We start from the raw sequence: 21,801 nt of genomic DNA, 5'->3' as shown, positions 1-21,801 counted from the left end.
ACAAGCCTATAAGCCTTCAAATCTTAAATATATATATGCACAGACTTTATGTTTCCCCATGGAAACCTGTGGAAATGGTACAGCATTGCCAGGTATTTTCTGCAGAGTATTTCGAATCTCGCTGGATGTGTGCAGAGAATGCAGTCACAGAGTCTTCTCGCTCTCCGATACCTACAGTCCACCCACCACCACGAGACAGTCAAGTCATGGAAAATGAAACAGACCTTTCCCCAATGGAAAGCAGTAGATGGGCACAAATCGTTCCAATTAGCAACAAGCATAACCTCATTTCATTTACCATAAAATTGTTCTTTAGCCAAAAATTCCTGATGATTCTCATTAGTGCAATTTTTTTCTCAGCGGCAGCTGAAGACAATTTGTACCAATGACGCTTAATACGGTTCTTCTGAGAGATTATGAAGTTTAAAAGCAGAGAAACTCAGGCAGTGCTCTGAGTCCTTTGGGTGCTAGAAAGAATTCTACTTAAATGCTCAAAGCATGCAATGAATATGCCTTGAGCATCAGCCTTCCAAGTCTCCTTTATCCGCTACTACCATAGAAACAGTATAAAGCAGACCTCTGAAAGACTGATTCAGGGAGGCACTTAAGCATGTGCTTATCTACATGCTCTTCTGGAGTGAGTCTAAGACAGAGGACAGATGCAAGTGATCCACTTATCCTGATGGAAAATTGACTATTCTCTGTTGCTAGTTAATAACTAAAGCCCTCTTCAAAGGGTTTGCTTTAGTAAGAGGTATGTCTTACAGAGAGTGCCCAGGCTGTCAACAGGGCAAGGATCCCAGAATATGTCTGCACAACAAAATGAAGGTGTGGCTGTAGGCATGCATACCTAGTTGCTTTCATTTAGCTAGTGTGGACAAAAATTGCAGCAAATACTTGATGATAGCTTCAGTGCAGGCAAACATCTGGCAGGTAAACCTTCTGGGACCCTGGGTACATACTCTGGCTGCTTGTCCTTGCTGGGATCTGTGTAGTATCCAGCCTATCTAGATTATACTTAGCATAGGAAAATCTACCTGTGCTCTAATCATGCCTTCATTTAGCTACGCAGACATACTGACAGATACAGACTGTATAAAATATTGTGTGAGAACATGCAATGGGTATGTGTCTTGCATTTCACCTTGAATGGAGAGATGCTTTATGCCTGGGCCTTAAGACCATGCAAAGAAATGAACAGTAGGTGAAGGCAGAGAGGTTACCAGGGTCTTTCTTCTCTTTGACTTTTCTTATCTTATTGTATCACTGCTTGCACCTGAGAAGAGCCCTAAGGTGACAGTGACTAGAAGAACCTGAATGAGTCTATTTTAATCTTCCAGGGGGACATACATGCAGGATGGTAAAGAAGAGCCTCACCAGGAGAGAAAACGAGCTATTTTAAAACCTATTTCATGTTTAATTATCTGAGACATTAAATGAAGGACGAAAAATCTATTTTACATAAACAAAAATCTTGACTTTTAACCTGAGAATTTCCCTCCCAAAGAAACATCACCAGTTGGAAATCTAGTCCATTAAAAATGAATAACCAGGAAGCAAGAAAAGTCTTGTTCCAAAGGCACTAGTTCAAGGCTTGGTAAACATGAGCTCAGTTCTCATTTCTGCCATAAATTTCTTAAGTGATCTTTAACATGACACTTATCCTCTCTGTGCTCCACGTCTCCACTGATATATCATATTCCATTCATCTTCCCTTCTCTATTCAGTTTGTAAACTCCTATACCATGGGACCACACAGTAATTAGCACAGTAAAATGGGGCCCGAAAAGTTTGTCTACAGCAGCAGTTCTCAACTGGAGATCCACGGTCTCCTGGGGAGCTGCAAGCAGGTTTCAGGGGTCCGCCTGACCCAGCCCAGTATGGCACAGCATGGCATGGCATGGCACGGGCAGGGGTCGCCTCAGCCCTCTGGGGCTGAGGTGAGTCCCAAGGAAGGGGTGGGGGCAGACCCACGCTCACAGCCTCCATCTTCTGGGTGGCACTATGGGCGGGCGGGCAGGCAGGCAAGACTCTGTGCTACTGCCATGCAGGTGAGTGGGGCCCTGGGGCACCCAGCTGTGGAGTCCTGCCTGCTGCACCCAGGGCCATGTGGCTGGGACTGGGGCACAGGTGGGCCGTGGAGTTTTTACAGCATGCTGGGGAGGGCCTCAGGAAAAAAAAGGTTGACAACCCCTGGTCTAGAGTATGGTAGAATGGGATTTCAAATTGGATTAGGTTCACCCAATTAATTCCATGAGTGGATACTCTTATTCCAGATTGAGAATGCTTTACTCCTGTTTTGTTCTTATTGTGGAATAAGAATGGCTACACATGGACCTATTCAGAAAGAGCTATTGTGACATAACCCTCCATGTAGGCAAGCCTGCAGCTGAGGTTCTTAGGTACAGCATTAATGCAATGATGAAAGTACCGTGAGGTACTATCTTGCCAATATCTATGGCCATGTTACCACATTTTCCTAGTGAAAAATAAACGGTTTTATATTCCTTGAATTTTATGAAAGACTCACAGAAGCAACAGGTGAAAGTGACTGTGATGAAACTCACTGCAAGCATCGCTCCAAGGCTAGGGACAGACATTACACATAAACCAGTTTAAGTGATCAGAAACTGGTTTAAACCTGTAACAGAACAGACATTCAGTGCACATAAACCAATTTGGAAATGGCTGAAACCAGTTTGAGATAAACCTGGCTGAATGTAGTATCAGACTTAACTGATTTGGGCAAACCGGTTTATGCAATGTCTGTCCCAGACCCATGCTCTCTGGGCTGGGCAGGGCTCTCTGCTCCTGGCTGGAGCTCCAACAGAGATGGCAGGCACCACAGCATCTGCCTGGTTTTCCCCTGCCCCATGCCTCCCCTCTCCCACAGCACAGACCCTAGCCAGCATGCGGTATGCTAGCTAATGCTGAGAGGTGTCTGTGTAAGGCAGAAGGACAAAGGCACACAGGACATTTTTTGTTTAGGGCACGGGTGGGAAATTACTTTGGGTGGAGGGCCGCTTACTGAGGGGCAGATAAATATTAATTTTCAAAAAATTATAAGGGCCCCGTGGGCCAGATAGAAGGGCCTGGTGGGCTGCATTTTGCCCACCCCTGGCTTAGAGCCTTTTGGAGCTAATCAACAGGTCAGCTGGTAATGTCCTTCCATTCTTTCCTTGGAAAAAAGTTGTGTAAGAAAAGCTTGAACTAATGACAGCGGCTTTTGTTTTGTTGATGGGCTGATAAATGCTCTGTTATCAACTCCCTGCTGGGCTGGTCAGCAGCAGCAAGGTGGGAGGGGAAGGCGGGGGGAGACTCCTCCCTAATAAGAGTATCCTGCCAGGGCCTAGCCATGACCCCTCTCAGCTCAGCAGTAAGGAAGGGAAGGGAGGGCTGCTTTAGCAACTCCTGGTTTCTAGCCTGAGCCACTGCAGGCATGTGCCTCAGTCCAGAGAGGATGTCTGTGTGGTTACAAACTAATTCAGCCTAACCAGGTTAGACCAACCTGCAATGACTGAATCAATTCAGGCTCAGGCTTTTTTAATGGCTGTCCCTAGCCCAATAGTGTAACTAAGAGCACTTGGGGAAAGGGAGTGCAAAAGTAGCAGCTGCTGCCGCTGCCCTCTTGGCCATTATGATGCCAGCACCAGCATCTGGGCTGTAGCTGCCAGCCTGTATGCCACCACCTCCCAAGGCACAGAGCTGTCCAGCGACACCTCTGAATTAGCCTGTCAAATGCACTAAAGGAACCAATTGGGAATGGAAAAAAAATGCTTCTTTTTTCCATTGTAGTAACTTTATGTGTGACTTGCAATGAGAACAGGTAAAAAGGAATGCCGAGACATGTGAATTTTATATGGAGGGGCTCGCTTGAACAAACTTGTTCAAATCCATGCTTGTTTTTTTATTTTATTTTTAGCAACACCACCTGGCCTGAGACAGAAAGAGCACAGTCCTGGATGTGAGTGTATGTTTATGAGGGAGTAGCTGGGGACCGTGTGCTTATGGGTTTGCCTTATTCATACAGGACCTAGCCAAGCTTTCAGTATTTTTAATAGATGACTGCTGGACTAGAAAAGCCTGATTGGCTGTCTTTGTAATGGACCATGTTTTATTAACTGATGACTGGCTCATATAGAGGCAGCAGAAAAGACAGGGTGTCAGGGACAGGCAGCTCAAGTGGATGGCTATATTTTGGACAAAAGCAGCACCTGCAAAAAGCAGCATTAATCCTATCTATCTCTGTGTCCAGGGACCAGGGCAGATGTCTGTGGTTAAATGTACCGTGGTGCAATCAGAAAGCAGCCTGTGCTGAAGTGCTGACTCAGAGAGCAGAGCTCTCAGCCAAGCGGAGTCCATTCTGCACTGGCAAGTCATTGAACTTGTGATCTCGGCTTGCTATAGTCAGGCAGTGAAATAGGGCTTCTCCTTCTCTGTGCCACGGCTTAAATAAAACGGATTTTCCCTTCCCCCACTGTCCTCTGAAGTAAACACTCATGGTTAAGCAATAAGGCCTTACTGCTCTGAAAATAACAGAAATGCTTATGTGGCAAACAAAGTGAGTGCTGCCTAGAGGTCAGAACAAAGACTTGGGAAGCAGAACAATTAGCTCTTGGGCTAATTATCTAGTGGTTAAGGGGAAAGGGAGACTGGACTTCTGAGTTCTATTCCTGGGCACTGGAGGGAAGTGGCTGCTAGTTACAGATCATGTTTTTCTCTGCCATATCTTCTTCCCCTGTATAAGGGGTGCATGTATTTGTTAACAAAACTGGTGTTGCCAACTCCACAAATGTTCTTGTGAATTCTGATATATTTGCTGTTTTTATTAAAATCTCCAAGTTAGGTGACAACATGAGAGACAACAAATTCAGAGGCCCTGGAAGAATGTATAGGGGAGTCTGTATTTCTGTCCTTGAATAAGGACTGAGGAAATGCTCACAACCAACCAATTCATTTTTAAAGTTCAAATGGGAAGTGGTTTCTTTCCATTCCTGAACTGAACCCCTTAAGGATTTGAAGGGGGGGGAGAGAGAGGGAAAGAGAAACAGAGAGAAAGAGGAATGGGGAGAGAGAGAAAGAGGCAGAGGTACACTAACCTTCTTTGGTGGTAAGTCGAGAGGATGCCTCTGTGTGGGCTGGAGTGTTGTAGACCAGCAATGAGCTACCTGCAAGGACAAGAAAGGACATTATTGTAATATTAATTCAGTTTATTCTAGGGAGAAGGGAAGAGAGGTATGGATAAGATGCTGTTACCACCAGGAAGTAAGGAACCCATTCTCTAAAGAGCTTGGCATGTTGGTTGCTCAGCAGTGCTGAGCTCTTTTGAAAATCTGGTGGTTGTGTTACAATAGGTGCTGTTGGGTACTAAGAAAAGACAGATGAGACCCTCACTTAGGTATCTAAATGAAAGCTAAGCTCTTTGGGAAATCAGGCCCTGAGACTCTAGGAAAACCTTGTCCAAGAGACTGGATCATCATCCACAACAAACAATCTGGTCTCATATCAGTTTGTGCATGGAATTGTTCCTAGTGGGTGACAGAGCTTATCGGCTGTGCTACTGACACTGCCCACACTACTCCTTTTTGTGGCTAGGTTTTCTCCTCTACAAAACTGGGATAGTAATTAGAGGTGGCTCAGAAACAGATTCTCACTTGCAGTGTTCTGGTGCTTCTGGTTTGTTTGCCTGGTAGAAAAACTTACCTAGAGCCATGTGCACAGACATTTGAACACTGTGAGCCTCAAAAGTGGAAAGCTTGCAGTGCTGACACTGCAGCTGGGGTGGGGAAAGAGGGGGAAGGGTCGCGGGAACTGTGCACACATTTTGGTATATTTTGCAGGCTCCCTTAGTCTGCCTGGTGACAGATGCTCTCTGCTGGAGCAGCAGTGTTCAGCAAGCAACACACTATCTCCCTGGAGAAGTGAGCGGGGGGGTGCTGAAGGATTATGTTCTCTTCTGGGAGAAACCACAGAATGTACAAATTTGTTTTCCCAGGAGAAAATCTCCTGGGAGTGATTTAAACCTGGTTGTTCCCATGTTAGTTTTCTCTTGGACCAGCCACTTTTATTCTGGAAGAAAAAGCCTGAATATCATGGTTTATCCTGGGAGAACAGCAACTCCCAAAGGAGAAACTGAATGTCTGTACAAGGTCCAAGCATAAAAAAAATGTGGCAGCAGGGGGTGGGGTGGGGCAGTTAACATTGTGTTCCCAAGCACTGATCAATTAACCCTCACAATCCTCCTGAGAGGCATTGTAGTTTAAGGCATTTGGTGATGATAAAACTGAGGCAAGGTGAGACTACGGTGCCTGCCAATGGTCATATATCAAATCAGTGTCAAAATGAGGACCAAAATGCAGGTGTCTTGTATCCTTGTCCTGCTTTTAACTGTAGGTTTATTCCCTCCACTGTAAACATGAAGAACACAGCCCATAAATCAATGTCCTGTTGAATATCTTACTGTCTTACTGAGACTTTCATATTGCCTTAAATACTTCATCCATGCATGCAGACACATACACATGGACAAACACTGCCTTCTGCCCAAATTCTTTGGTGTTATTCCTCTTGAAGAAAGGAGTCATGCAACCTGGGGGATTGGGACTCAGGAGACTGAGGATTTAGTCCCTACTCTGTGACCAACATTGGGCATGCAACCTAGAAAGGACACTACTGTAATATTAATATATTAATATTAATTCAGGGGTCAGCAACCTTTCAGCAAGAACAAGCAGCAAAGCTTGGTATAAAGGAGGGTGGCAAACACCATAGCTGATTCCACTGTCCCTGAATTGCTGATAAATGTCCCATCTCTGTGGGCTAGATAAAATTCCTCGGTCTGCTGGGTCTGGCCTGTGGGCCATAGACTGCCCACTCCTGTCTTAGAACAAAGTTTTCAAAACTATTCAGTGAGCAATGAGGGCCATCAAGCAGACTGTGTTTCCACTATGGATGGGGTTAGAGGTACAGACAGACCAGACTTTGCCACGTTTATGCCAAGCTATTTTGTTCTTGAACTAGCTCCTTTAATTTCAGCAGATTACTCCAAGTAAGGCACTACTCCCCATAAGGGGGTGCTAAAGTAGCCTTTCTTTAACCCTGACCTGTTGCACAGAATTTTTTCAGTGATCATTAAAACAAAAGTTTTCTGTATGTGGCATAACTAGTCGAGTGGATGAGGGTTCAGGAAATGTTCTTGCTGCCTTGGCTTAGCTACTAACCTGCTGCATAATTTAGGGCAGTTCTATTATTCTATTTTTCCTCTTGATATTGTAAGCTCTTGGCACCTGGAACTATCTCTTTAAAAAGAGCCCAGGAAGCCCTGGGTCTTTTCCTGGCTTTGCCACAGACCTGCATAATGCTCTTGAGTACATCACATCACTTATCTGTGTCTTGGTGCAAAATGGGCTATAAAGATACTCACTCAGTTTTGGAAAGTGTTTTGAGTTGTACTGATGAAAAGTACTAGATAAGAGCTATAATGTACAGCACCTATATACATTATAGGGTCAGGTTGTTTGCTACATTTGGGATCAGGAAGGAATTTTACCCCATGATTAAAGAAGGGACTTAAAGAATGGGCTGCAGGGGGTTTTGCCTTCCTCTATGGTGGGGAGTGCGGTCTTCTTCTTTGGATCTGTGTGTATTTTAACAAACTACTTCCTATCCTTGCAGTGGCAGGACACTGACAGTGCCCTTACTTCCTGCTTCACCTGTGGCCATTTAGGGTGTTTTCAGGCAATGTGCACAAAAGAGTTGTTTGTGCAGTTTTGTTTGGAAAAGGTTAGACAGACACTCATCCAGGATGGTATAGAAGATCCTTCCCTGAGCAGGGAGTTGGATTAGATGACCTGCTGAGGTCCTTTCCAACCCGACTTTCCTATGACTATGATTCTTTCTCTCTCTTCTTTCTCTGTATGTATGTGTGTGTGCGTGCATGTGTGTGTTTAGAACACAAACCAGAAGATACTGAAACTGTAATAATAAAAATAGGTAAGGAAGAGGCTCTTATTTTATCCACAGCAGATTGCTCCCCTTTTTTTTAGCAGTGATAGAGGCATTTCCAGCTTAACACACAAATATTAGACATGATATAAGCTGCAAAATCCAAATCCAAGCAATCCAAAGTTAACAGCCAGGTTTTGGGACTGACAGCTACCCAAGGCTGACTGGGTCCCCAAATCCCCCATTCTGGAAGTGTTGTGTTGCATTTTTAGTTCAGATCTTTTTTTTCTTCAGGCCCTTACTCTAAGCAAATTTCTTGGAGCCATAAGTGCATTACAGGCCATGATAAAAAGCACATGACAGACAGAAGGATTTATATTTCAAGCCGCTGACATTTTAGGGTTCCCTAGTGGGAACGCCACTCTTTAAGCATTTTGCTCTGGTCCCTCTGTGAATTCCAGTGGAATCAGGGGAAGGGGCCCCAGGAGCTCTTGAAAGCCAGCATGTAATACACATTTCATGGCTGTCTAGTTACAGGTATTTACCCTGCACACTCTTTGGGGGTCATTTTTCAGTGCAGCTCTTTGAAGAAGTTTCCACTCCAAAGGCTGGGAGGTGACATTCTTAACGGGACCAGGGGCTGTTTGTGGTGATGGCTGATGTCATGAAATGGAGCCAGGAGACTTGGGTGGAAATGCCCAAGATGTGTTCAAACAAAATCTTCCCACTACTCATGTGTATGCATCCCTTTATTCTGGGGGGCTTGTCATATATCTGTAGGTCCAAGAATACAGCTATACCTTAGCAGGCAGCAAACACCTCAGCAGAGAATTCTGTAATATGCATGGCTTCCGTCCCCCGCTCGGTACCTGGATTATGTATAGCCCTGTCCTGGTTTCCCTTGCATGCAGTCTAGCACTGACTCGGATTAGGGTCTACCAAGCATGGCAGCAGGCAGCATCTACCTCTCTTTGTTCCAATGATCCAGACCCCACTGGACCTCATCTTGCCCCTAAAAGCATTGCCACAGTGGCATGTGAATGCATCTCACATTCCCACTAGGAGAAATGCAAGCTCAAATAGTTGAATGCAGAGACCACTAGCCACCAGGGATGCTGGCACAGATCAGCCCTGTGTGTCATGGATTTGTTCCCCCATTCCAAACACTGATAAACCCAGCCTGCGCCTAAAGCCTTTAGATATTAAAAGAAAGGCCACTAGCAGCTTGAAAACATCATCTCTTCTGTCATGACTAAGTGATGAATGCTACTGGACACAGCACAGCAGGGAGGTTTGGAGAGCCCTGGATGGCTAGCTGAGCAAATTGAGGGGAACAGAACAACTTGAAATAAGGCGTAGTTACTGCAATGAGGGGTGCAAGAGAAACACCACGATGGATCAGACGGGTGGCCTCTGGCTGCTGTCTGAGAAATGCTATTGCTTTGTCCCCTTTGTTTGCACCTATATGTGCTGGTTTCTGGTTCCAATATTTGCTTCACAGCTATCAGGGGTGAACTCTCCTGCACCACCACTGCCACCACCAGCCTTTCATTTTCAGGTTTATTTGAATAAATCCTGAATACAAAACACAGCCTAGCTTGCCCCAGCCAGACAGGGAAGTGCTGGGGAATTCAGAAACAGCTTCCTATGACTAAACAGGCTGCAAATGCTGGTTGTTCAGACTGGCAGAGTGAGGGGAAAAAATAGCATTGAATAAGATTGCAAGACCAACCTACAGCTACTTGATGCTCAAAAATGCAGGCTAAGCCACTGAAAGGGACGGAGCCTCCTCCAGTTTAATTGCTAAATATTCTCACCTTTGCCCGACAGTCTGAGGTTTCTGGTGGGAACACCACAGAAAAGGAAATGTGTTTCCTATTAAGGTTTTAAATGAAGAGGGCCCAATCTTGCAGCCCTTGCTTCATTCATCCTCCAGCAAAATTCTCATCATGACTGAGAGTGTTGTATTATCATCGTACGCCTTCGCTCGAGTCAAAAGAACTTAGACAAAGCCAGTGTTTTATAAAGATTTGGCCCATAGACAGGACTAGAGTACTGTGCTGTAATTCCCAAATATTCCATCTTATCAGAAGAAATGTACAGTGTTTGGGGTGTTTTCTGATATACAGTTACTTTGACAAGGGGATATGGAGAGGGAATGACAGAGGGAGCTTTCATTACAGATCCCTCCCTTAAATGAGAGCTTATTTTACAGAGCTGCTATGGCAGGAGACCCCGCTCCCATGATCTTAGAGTTCATTTAACCTGACATGCATTTGTAGCTGTCTTCCCAAGACTGCGTCCTAGCTCATTTTCTTGCCAATACAGCCCCCTGACTTCCTGAAGGCTGTGGGTGTCCCCTGATCAATTTATAGGATTGGGGTTCTGCTGATTTTAGAACCAAAGTTTTGTTTGGCTTTCTTATAGTGATCAAAACCACAGACGGTTCATCGGCCTCTAAACCTTAAACATGGTCTGATTCTTTTCTTTTCGCCCTTTTGCAGAAACCACACACAACCTGCCCCAGTGACAACAGAGGGAAGGATGGGAGGTGACAGTTCAGGTTTCTTTTGAAGTTCATCCCAAACATAGAATGAAAACATCCAAATCTTACTTCCCACAGCCGGCTGGCCATAGAGGGAGGCTTTACCAGGCAGACTGTGCCTGACAGAGATACCAGCACAGTGGTCAGCCCAGTCTGGAGACTGGCAGGAGAAGGAATGGGGAGTGCAAAAGGGTTGGGGTGATGATAGGTTAAGTCTAATCTTTCCAGAGAAGCAGCTGCAAGAAATGCTTGAGGGAAATGATCTCTTAGGGGGAATGAGTGGTCTGTGTCCCAGGAAAACCAGTGAGGGATGGAGAAGGCTTAGAGAAATAGGGAGGGATGAGCCACTTCAGACATCAGCCTGCAGTACAAGGCAATGATCAAGGTCTGCAAGCTCCTAAAGCTCAAAGGATTTGGTTTAGTCCAGGAGTCAACTGACCAGCTCAGGTCCAGCTCTGGGCTCTCCCCAACGAAGGAGTTGTTGTGATGTGGGTTAATTTAGGCCCATCTGACTCAAGACAAAACTAGAACTTTTCTGAAGTCTGACGGATGTTACCTATTCATGCCTACCTCTAATTTTTGGCCCTCTGGGTGCTTTCCTGGTGTGGGAAGAGATGTGTTGATATATGACACTGTATTGGCTCTCCCATTATACTTTCAACCTGACCAGACCCAGGAAGCAATGAAAAATTTTCAAGAAAATCCGTTCTCAAGGACAGGTGAATCTGAATTTGTCAAAGAGGTTTGGAGAGCTTGGATTAGCTCACCAAAAACAACCCAGGTCCTGGGATTCTCTCATCACCCCGAACCAACCTCCCCACCTGTACAGGCCAGACACCTTGGGTGGGACAGGACTCCCTCATGGTGCTCGTCTTAGCTCTCTTCTGCCTGGGTCTCAGCAGGATGGAGACCGCTCTGTAACTCTCTTCCCCACATGAATGGTCAGATCTGCTTCAGCCTGTAGTTTTCCAACTCCCCAAGGGTCTCCTGTATTTTGTTGCCATCCTGTCCTCCGCCTCCATCAGTTATAGAGCCATCGCCTCTGGAACAAACAAGCCCAGAAAAGGAAAAACCGACCATCTCCCCCTGGCTCTGAGCTCAGAGGCTCAGCACTAAACATCCGCTGGAAATCAGTCTGGAAAAACAATAAACTCCCTTCGAAGGCGTTACTCCACCAGGGAGTTACCCAGCAATCCAGAAACCAAACTGTCATTAGGCGGACACAGGAACAGCTGCGCAGAAAGGAATTCTCCCCAGAAGCCTGCCCGACCTGCACGCAGACAGGAGCCTGCCTAACAAGAGCAGTTCAAAGGGGCTGGACGGAGCAAAAGCTTCAGTTGTAAAAATCCGAGTTGGAGTCTAGGGATCCGGTTCTGCTCTCCGTTCCACCCTGTAAATCTGAAGGAACTAATACTTGGGATCCAACAAAGTCCCTCTGGGTTTGTGGCAGTGTAACTGGGATGAAGCCATCTAGTTCAGTGGTGCTTAACCTTTTGGCTTTGCAGGCTGCATGAGTGACACAGAGCTGGTCTGCAGGCCAGATCAGATCCTGTGCTGCCCCTGTGCCTTGGGATCTAGCCCCACAGCCCTATGCCACCTTTGCATGCCAGGATTTGGCTCTGGGGCCTCACATCACCTCCAACCAGCTCTGCATGTCAGGATTGGGGCCCCATAGGCCAGATTACATGTAACTGGGGGCCAGACTTAGCCTGTGGGCCAGGAGTTGAGCACTCCTGATCTTGTCATGATATTGTTGTGATAATTATGCACTTGTATGGCAATGGCTCTGAAAGGCTGCAGCTGAAATTGAAGTCCTGCCAGGCTAGCCCCATGCAAAACTCATATTTAGAGAGAGTCACGACTTCAAAGAATTTGCAGTCTCAACAGACATGAAAGATATAGGAAGAGAGGCATATCATCCCCGCAACCCACTCCCCCAGCAGATCCCATGTAAGCTTAGCATACCCCCACTCCAAACCCAGTGCATGCCCAGAAGAGGCATCGCATTAGTTTGACCTGGCTCGCCCAATGTCTAGATTGGGAGCTTCAATGGGGCTTTTTGATGCTTTTATTTAAGAGCTGACCAAAACACTCCATTGAAGCTCCTGATCTATACAGACGCTGAAGAGCCAGGTCAAACTAACAAGCTTCCTCTTCCGGTAAAGTGCCATGTTTTGTTTTTTTCACATCTGTCAGCACCCAAAGTGATTTCTTTCAAGCTAATTGGGAAGTCTTTAGAAGAGGTATTGTCACAGCTCCCTCACAGCCCAGCTCTGCAGTACAGTAACCTAAGTCAAGAACACAATTCCTCTAATTTTGCTGCTACTCTAGTATAAATTTCTCAAGTTGTGAGGCTCCTATTGTTTCCCCTTTAAGATGACTGTATAGTCAGATACCTGGCTCCATCCATGCTGAATAGCCATCCTCTGGGTCTACAGAGATCACCCACTGGTACTTGTAGCCAAACACACACACAATCACAGTATACTGCACAGAGGACATATTTCTAAACAATTGTGAATTCCCTGCTTGCACAAAGTGCCAGGTTGCTGTCTCTGGAGCAAGTTATGGTCTATCTACGGAGCAGGAGGGCAAGCTTCCCTCCCTCTACAACGTGACTCAAAAATGGTGCCTGCGCTTTCAGCTTCTAACCATACACAGCCCCAAACTCAGCCGGTCTTGCCAAAAAAGCTTGGGAAGCTCCTAGAGACCCACCCAAATTCCAACCCAGCAAGCTGCGCTCACTATGGAGTCCAATGAAGATCTAAGCAGAGCTGCTGCTTTACAGCGTAACCCCGTGCATAAAAGTGCAACTCCTGCTAAATCAGGTGCATTATCACCCCCACCCCACCCATACACCAGGACTGAACTCAGCCAACACAGCCTTATAAGCAGGACTGAAGGATTCATGCGGAGAGCAGAGCTGCAGCTTCCCATCACTCCATCTTCGTCTCCATCGTGTGCCCTTCATGGATGGAAATGTTCCTTGTTTGGAATCAGGTCAGAGGAATGAAACCTCCCTGCCCATTTTGACAATTCAACAGCAAGTAGCGATTCAGAAGCCAGCCTAATTCTTTTATGCTCGTTTTCCATTTACATCCCAGCTTCATGAACAAGAGCACTCAAAGAAAAAAGTGAATGTTCCATTTGCATATTTATCTCAGGAGAGTTTTAAATCATTTATGTCTGTAAAATGTGCAATTTGCACTGCTTCTGCAAGTCAGGCCCTGTTTGCACACCCAAGTGGCACCAGTTTCACTAAAGCTGTTTAAAATAATTTCCTTTAAAAAGGCATGACTTTGTGTAGAGCTCCAGAGCAATTTGTCTGTTCATTTGTGACACCTTTGGGATGAGCTGCAGACCAAGAGCTGGTTGCTGATGAAATCTGAAAATGATCTGGGATAAATCTGAGAATTTTGTAATTGTCTGTGGGATTTGTAGAAACTCCCACTAATGATGTGCTTCTGCTCCCATAGGTTCAACTCCCATTGATTTCAATGGTGGCAGAGTTAGACCAATGTTAGGCGCTATTGAAAATACCACTCTACATATTTTACTGCGTTGTCTGACTGCATAATTGCATTAGCCACATATGAGATGTCAATCACTCACTCTGTAGTTTATAAGAGTTATAAACTACTGATTCTCTAGGTAAAAGAGTGCACCGTTCTCCCTCTCCCAGACCACAGATGTTCGCCTTCTCCCAGTCTTTCTTTCCTCAGATCCCATGAAATGGGTCCAGTTGAAGACACTAATTCTAGTGTAGGCGGAGGATGGAAGGAGAAGAATTAAGGAATGCAAAGCCTGAGGTAGACTACTAAACTAGTGAGTCAAGGGCATGCCAGATCTATCTAAGATACCATCTTATAGGCTATGAGCCCAATCTTATTCCACACACAGTCAGACAGAGCTTGTTTCTCAATGGTCTCCTCATCTTGCTTTAGAAGCTATGTAGATGTAGCCATTTTGTACTATTACCATCACAACTGAACACATCACAATGCAATTGGCCTCATCATGCCTCTATAAGGAAGGGAAAAAATGGCTTCTGTTTAACAGAAGGCACAGAGAGACAAAGACCTTGATCAAGGTCACACATAGGAAGCTCCTGAACCCAGCTCTCCCATGTTCATTGCTTAGCCACTGAACTATTGTTTCTCTTTGGTATGAGGTTGCAGCTCCTTTCCAGGTATAGCCAAGCAGGCTTTCCATGATCCTGGCCTTAAGAGCTTGCTAGAGCAAAGGGGCTATTCATACCTTCCCTGGCATTGTGCTGGGACAGTAGGACAAAGAGGTTTAACAAAACCCTGCTACCTTTGAACACAAGGTCACTGGCACTGTGCCTCCTCCGAACAAACCGAATCAGCAAACAGATCTCTTGTATTGTCTTCTTCAACAAAGGGTCCATAGGAACAGAGGACTCATCAAGCGAGATTAGCATATACCAGGCATTTGAGAGAAAAATGCAAAATTATGGACTAAACTGCATGTGACCTTAGGTGTATATTTTTATCACATAAACATGGATGTTCTTATGATCTGTAAAAATGTTTTATTTATTGAATCCTACCAAGTTCTTCATCTCAGTGAAATCGTATGTAAAATCCACAGGCTAAGTACTTGGTACATAGCATACACTTAGTGTATAGCAATATGGTATTTGATCAGCTTTAAATTACCCTTCTCACTTGCTCAACTTTATTCTCTTCTCCGTTTTCTCTCTCTTTCTTCACTTCTTCCCCTTCTCCTCTGCTTCTGCCTATCCCACCCACAAGGTTACACCAACGGAGCACACAAGGGCAGCACTTACTTTCCCTGAGGTAACTGAGGTGCGACAACAGGACTTCTGTGTTGTACTGGGAGGTTGTTCGGAGGAAATCCTCCTTGTTCATTTTGCACAGTTCCTTGCCGTCCATGTTCTGGAAGAGGGATGTGTCTATCTCCAGTAATCCATACTCCTTAATAGCCCATTCTAGCCACTGGCGCACGTGTTCCTGGGTCCACAAGGTGGGATCTAGCAGAAAAAACACAGAATAGATAATATCAAACACAAAAGGATGCATTTCCACCTGGGAGAAATTTTACACTCTTTGCACTCTCCTATGCATGTGCGCCTGAAAGGGCGTGTGTGCCTGAAAGCTTGCAAATAAAGAATTTTTTTTGCAAGTATCTAGTTGGTCTAATAAAAGATATCACCGCCCCAAGAGCTCCGATTACTTTTCCTTGCAGACCAACACGGCTACAACCTGTACCCCTTCTGCTTCTTACAGCATTTTCACATTATCAGTCACTCAATCAGTCCATTAATAATATCCATTTTTACACGATAAAGCATATTCAGTCTGCAAATTCCCAGAGTACTTTGTAAAGATGTGCAATTATTAGCTTCATTTATACAGGTAGGGAAAATGAGACGCAGATGTTGACATAGGGATTTAAAGGCAGAGTCAGGAACAGAATCCAGTTCAACTGATAGCTTGGCTGACCCCTTAGCCCCTCAGCTACCCTTAGTAATACCTGAGTTATGACTTTTTACTTCTTTAAAAAGGCTTCCAAGAAGTGAAACCAGCCTCAGAAGAGATGTACAAGCCACCCCGTCTGGTCCCTCTACACTGCACTGTCCTATCAGGGCTCCTGAAGCCAGCCAGCCTGTCCCAAGAGCATTGAAAACTCCCAGCAACCGGCATTTTCAGCTTTTGAGAAGTGTGATATTTATGGTCAGTGAAAGATCTCTGAAAAAATTACTGGATCTGTTGGCTAGATATCTCTGAGTCATATTTGCCGACTCTGCTGACAAGAGCAGGTTTTTACCCCTATTAGCACTGTTAAAATCAATGTGGCTACAGAGGGGACAGGGGGAAGTCCTACATCGTTATCAATTGTCAGCAAAGTTCCAGGTGCCGAATCTTGACTGCCGCTGATGGTGTAAGACGTAGGGTGAACCTGGCTGGAGTCTCAGACCCCCCAATAACAGTTTGCTGCAGCAGTAGTTAAAAAAAAAAGATACCATCCTCTGACTTTTAAGATGAATGTGTGGGATCAGAAAGTCCCAGTGAAAATTAAATGTGCCAAGCTGTGATATTAGTTTTACAGAGTCATTTTCAGAGCGTATCTACACTTTCAGATGTTTCCTGTTCTATTTTTCTCAAGTCTCCTGTCTAACAATTAAGCCACAAACTAGGTTGTCTTGTAAGATTACTGGTGTTTGGAGATGTGTATGAACCAAGAGTCCACGACTCTAAGGTCCACGTGCCTGAACTTTGGGGAAGTTTGGAACAGGACTTAGCCTTCAGATCAGGCTCCTCCCTTTAGGATAGATCCTAGTATTCAGATACACCAGGGCTTTTGAGCAGTCAGGCTCTAGATCAGAGCTCTCCTCCATGGCCATCTTCAGCAGAGGAATTCTACTTTTCATGGGATTCAAAATCCCTCAAGTATCAACGTTTCCTGCCACTTCAATTTCTTGTCCACACAGGAGGAGGATGTTCAAAGGTGTAGGGTAAAAAATCATTGCCCAGAATGAGGGACATAGATAAGGGATACTTGGCAGAGTTTAGTAGGGGAGTTGGCTGCCATCCCTCTGCTACCCAAGGATCTCTTTATACAGAAGGTGTAATCCAATAGATACATCTGCTCCATGGCTCCTGTGTATCAATGGAACAGTGTGAAATAGCACAAGAAAATCACAGCAGGGAATGCTAGCAAGTGATAGTGAGATTTTCCTATCTAGTTGTTACTAATACCCACACTGTTTAAAACTGAACTTCAAACCTAGAGCTTCTTCTCTGTGTAGTATTAACTTTCAGCACAATTAAAATGCCCTGAGAAGTTGTACTTTTTTTTAATATCTGCGTTCTGGTCATGTTCACGGTCAACTTCTCATGCACTGATGCAAATCTGGTGTATTCGGGCACAAAATCAAAAGAGAATGTCAACTGATGACTTTTAAAAAAATGATGATCAGTTATTTTTCCTCAGTTCTGAAAAAAAAAACCCTGTATTTAGGGCCCAGGATAAACTTGATGTCTTAAATCAAAAGTTTCTGAAAATCAGGCAGGTTTATTCAGAGGCCAGGGAGCAGAAGCTAAAGAATTCAGTTGCTTCCCGTTTCACCCACCCTGGCCTATTTGTCCCCATCAAGCTTCAGTATCAAGTAGTAGCAGAAAACTGACTTCATGGCACATGACTCCAAGTTTACTATCATTACTGCTTTACACCTTACGTGATATTACTGTTGCCTGTCTCCACTCCAGTGTGCTATAAATCTTTACTCTGTGTTGGGTTAAGATACTACCAAGGTACTTCTTGGATGAATTAAGCTACATCTTTTCCAATCAGAAATCTTGCCTGATTATGAACTAGGCATATAATTTATATCTGTCTTCCAAAGGCCTGCATAAATCACAGCCATTTCACAGGTGTCTTATAGTTTTGATTTGTGGATGTTCACAAGTGGAACATCTCCACTTTCACTTTCTGGCCAAAGGAGGAGACATGAAACTACCTCTTCCTCAAAAAGTTATGGAAATTTTCCTCCCATTTTCACCTTCGCTAAAGCTCTTACCCACAGTTTTTGGGGGTTTTATTTTTTTGGGGGGGTGGGAGAGGCTAGGGGAGAGGGAATGGCATAATACCCAGATAGCTGGCTAACAGCCATTATAATGTACCCTACTTAACTACTTTTCAGTGGCCTTCTCTGCATCAGATCACTCCTGTCTGCTCTGTACCACTGCTGAAAACATGCGCCCTCCTGTTACTCCGATTGGATCATTTTCCCCCCTAAGGGTGAAGTCCCATGCAGAGGTCTTAAAAGAAACCTTAAGCCCAGGGCTGAATTTCATCTTCTGTCTTGTTTTGGCTTCCTCTCATTCAGTTCAAGCTTTATGTCCTCAGTCTAAATGGCAAACAAATGCTTGGGAATTGTCATCTGGGCAGAGTCAGTTCACGATCAGAAAACAGAGCTGCATTCCACGAGCACATTTCTTTCTGCCATTAGTTCATCCAGCTCGAGTCAGCTGTATCTTTCCACACACAGGGTAAAATTCAGGCCCCTTGGAAATCAGTGGAATTTCTGTCAGTGATTTTAGTGGGGCCAGGAGTTTGCTTCACTGGAAAGTTCCTGTGCAAAGACACTTGCATCCAAGACCTTTATCAACGCTGCAGGGGAAAGACACCCTTCTCCTTCCAAACTTACACAATATGTACCACAAAGATTCCCAGCCCTTGATCCTCGAAGTAGATTTAGTGTGTTCTGCTATATATGGATAGTCACTAGATAAGGGCTAGGAGATAACAGAAAATCTTGCTATGGAATTATTGTGGGATGGAAAATTTAATGTCTGGAAAATTGAGATGTCCTGATTTTCCATTGAGAAAATCAAAACCAGAGTTTACTTTGAGCCTGCCCAGCATTAAAGTGCCTCTGGAAGTGACAGCTTCAGTGTTTCATATGCCCATCTTCTCCTCAGGATCGGGCTCTGTGGCCAGGCTGTCTCTTAGGCTGCATTGTGTTTTCTCCTTTGCATGAGCTGCATGATGCAACCCAGCAGAAGTCCAGGAAAATTTCAATATCTCAATGTTTCATTCCAACTTGGGGTGAAAACGAATATGAAAATCTTGGCATTTCCAACAGTGCAGAAATTCTGATTGTGCAGCTCTGTGCGCCTCCTGCAACTCACCAACAAACAGGTTTTCTACGCACCCATCCCTACCAAATCAATGCTTGAAGGAAATTAAAATACAAATAGTTTGATTCCAATGGTACCTGCTGGGACGATGACTCTCCTCTCATTGGTGGTCATGTTAGGGGGAGGGCCGTTCTTTTCATCCATGTAGGTGCTGTAACTCATCGGGTTGGACTCTGTCCCAGTGCCCACCAGCTTGCTGCATTTGTTAACGCTACAATCTACTGGGGATTCCCTGAAAGATAAAGGAAACATGTTTCATCAAGTTTGTCATTGCTGAGCCTGCATCCCTGCTCTAGGAAAATAGGTGCTGTGCTACAGAAATGGCAGTAGAGGATGGAGTTTAGAAAAAGGAGAAAGATCTATATAGTGTCTCGTACATATACATTGCCAGTCACATAAGATCGTAGGAAATTAGGGCTGGAAGGGATCTCACAAGGTCATCTAGTCCAGCCCCCAGCTCAAGGTAGGATGATACCTGACTAAACCATCCCAACCAAGTGTCTGTCCAAGCTGCTCTTGAAAACGTCCAAGGATGGAGATGCCATGATTTCCCTAGGTCACCTCTTCCAATGCTGCTTGACCACCCTCAAAATCAGGAAGTTCCTCCTAATCTCCAACCTAAATTTCTCCTGCTGCAGCTTGAGGCCCTTGTTCCTAATCCTGTTCCTTAATGCCACATGCAAAAGCCCATGTCTATCCTCTCTGTAACCACCCTTTAGGTTTTTGAAGACTGTTATCAAATCCTGCCTCAGTTCTCTCTTCTCCAGACTAAATAACCCTTGTCCGTTCAGCCTTTCCTTGTGTAGTCTTTCTTCACAGGCCCCTAATTATTTTTGTTGCTCTGTGCTGGACCCTTTCTAAACTGTTCACATCCTTCCTGACAGGTGGAGCCCAAAACTGGATTCCCAAGGTGGACTGCAATTGGTAAGCCTCATGACTAAGTTTGTTAACTATCCAGCTGTTTGAAATACAGATATAAGAAGGGCTGATTTTAAAGAGCATGGAGCCCCTCAAATTCCCACTAAAATCCAGGGCACCTAACAGGGGCTCAGTGCCTCTAAGAAACCCGGGCTCCTATACAGGGAGGCTGGTCCAACACACTGTAATTACAGTGATTACTTGATTAATTGAGTCTGCAGAAGCGTGGTAATTACCACACTCCAGCAGACTCCAGCGTAATGTGTATCAGAGTCCCTGCGCTGAAAAATGGCAGTGGGGCACTTTAAAGTAAAGCTGGTTCGATGAGACCCACTGCCATTTTTCAGTGCGGGGACGCTGATATATGTGATGCTCCAGGGGCTTTTAATTAGTGCTGCTCTTGGAGCCTAGATTGGGAGTTTTTAGGCACAAGGCCTTTTTTCACTCTGTATTAGTCTATCAGCTAATGCAAGGCTCTAATCCTTGATGGGAGTCACTGCCACAAAATAAATAACATGAAGAAATGCAATGCTTTCTCCCCACTTTACCCTGACTAATCAAGTCTGTTGAGAAATGCTAAATGAACTTGCTTAGGTATCTCTGTATGGCACTGCACTGGGTGGTCAACACACTTAAAATGCCCATGCTGCATAGTGACCAATACTTGCGTAGGAAAGTACTGCCTGGTTATTCAGGCCATACTGTGCCAGGTGCTGTATATACGCATCCCTACCAAGTGTGTGTTAATCGTTCTCATCTGTGCTTGCTTGCAGAGAGCTTGCCTTTTTAGCTCCAGCTGTAGTGGCTTATGATCACAGCTCAAGAGGCCCCTGATTCCAACCCTAGCATAGCAGCTGTCACATGCACACAGGGCAGAGCTACACGAGATGTTTACTGTGTAGTAAACTAATTAGCTGCACAGTAAATGTAGCACATCTAGACATGTGTCTCTATTAGGCTGGAGTAAACTAATTTACTCTGCAGCAGCACATGTGTAGATGCTGCCCCAGCTGGCTAGCCCCACACTGGAGCACCCTCATGCCGCAACCATCCTCTCTGCAGCACACTGAGCTGCGGGGAGCAGCCCTGGGCTGGCAGGCTGACCCCCTAGGCCCCCTGCCAGCCAGAGCTACCCCAACCTGGCTCAACATGTTGCACTCCTGGGCACACATATAACTGTGCACCTGGGAGCAATAAATTCTGGTGCAATAAGCACCAGAGTCTATTGCACCGCATTAATATGCACGTGTAGACGTGCCCACAGGCAGTCGAAGGAATATCCTGTACTGAAGAATTTACAATGTAGAGAGAGATGAAAGAGCATCACTACCCTTGTTTTGCAGGAAGGGAACTGAGGCACGGAGAGAGAATAAGCAGTCTGCCACGCGTATGGTTGAAGGGGGTATGGAATCTATATTACTGACACCCTCGTTCATTTACTACCAAACAGTCTTTCCTCCTTGCCAAAAATGCAAGACATAGCTTGGGTGGAAGCCACTCTTTAATGGGGAAAGAACATGACAGTGCATTGAATCCCACCCTGTGAGCAAAGCTGAAGGATTTTCCAATTTGCAACATGAAATAAATTTGTTTCTTAATCTGAAGTGGGGGGAGGGGGCAGGAATTACCAAAATGTAGTTATCATGGCTGAGAGATAAATGCCCCGCTGAGATATTCTAAGGCAGATGGTAATTTTTTCCTCATGTC

The 21,801-nt window shown here is 45.0% G+C and overlaps 1 protein-coding gene across 5 annotated transcripts in view; it reads right to left on the bottom strand.

Annotated features, from left to right (window-relative positions):
• Positions 1 to 21,801, bottom strand: part of FLI1 (Fli-1 proto-oncogene, ETS transcription factor) — a 157,361-nt gene that overhangs the window by 37,386 nt on the left and 98,174 nt on the right. For all 5 annotated transcript variants that reach the window (XM_019509119.1, XM_019509114.1, XM_019509099.1 and 2 more), the window contains 3 exons: positions 19,254 to 19,408; positions 15,300 to 15,503; positions 5,100 to 5,168 (listed from right to left, as the gene is read on the bottom strand). In XM_019509119.1, coding sequence (XP_019364664.1) covers positions 5,100 to 5,168; positions 15,300 to 15,503; positions 19,254 to 19,408 — 428 coding nt within the window. The remainder of the gene's footprint in view (positions 1 to 5,099; positions 5,169 to 15,299; positions 15,504 to 19,253; positions 19,409 to 21,801) is intronic.

The sequence above is a fragment of the Gavialis gangeticus genome, unplaced genomic scaffold (genome assembly GCF_001723915.1).
Source record: "Gavialis gangeticus isolate Ggan-Ray unplaced genomic scaffold, GavGan_comp1, whole genome shotgun sequence".
Taxonomy (NCBI): domain Eukaryota; kingdom Metazoa; phylum Chordata; order Crocodylia; family Gavialidae; genus Gavialis; species Gavialis gangeticus.
The sequence above is the reverse complement of the archived record's forward strand: the minus strand, read 5'-3'. Positions and strand labels throughout refer to the sequence as shown.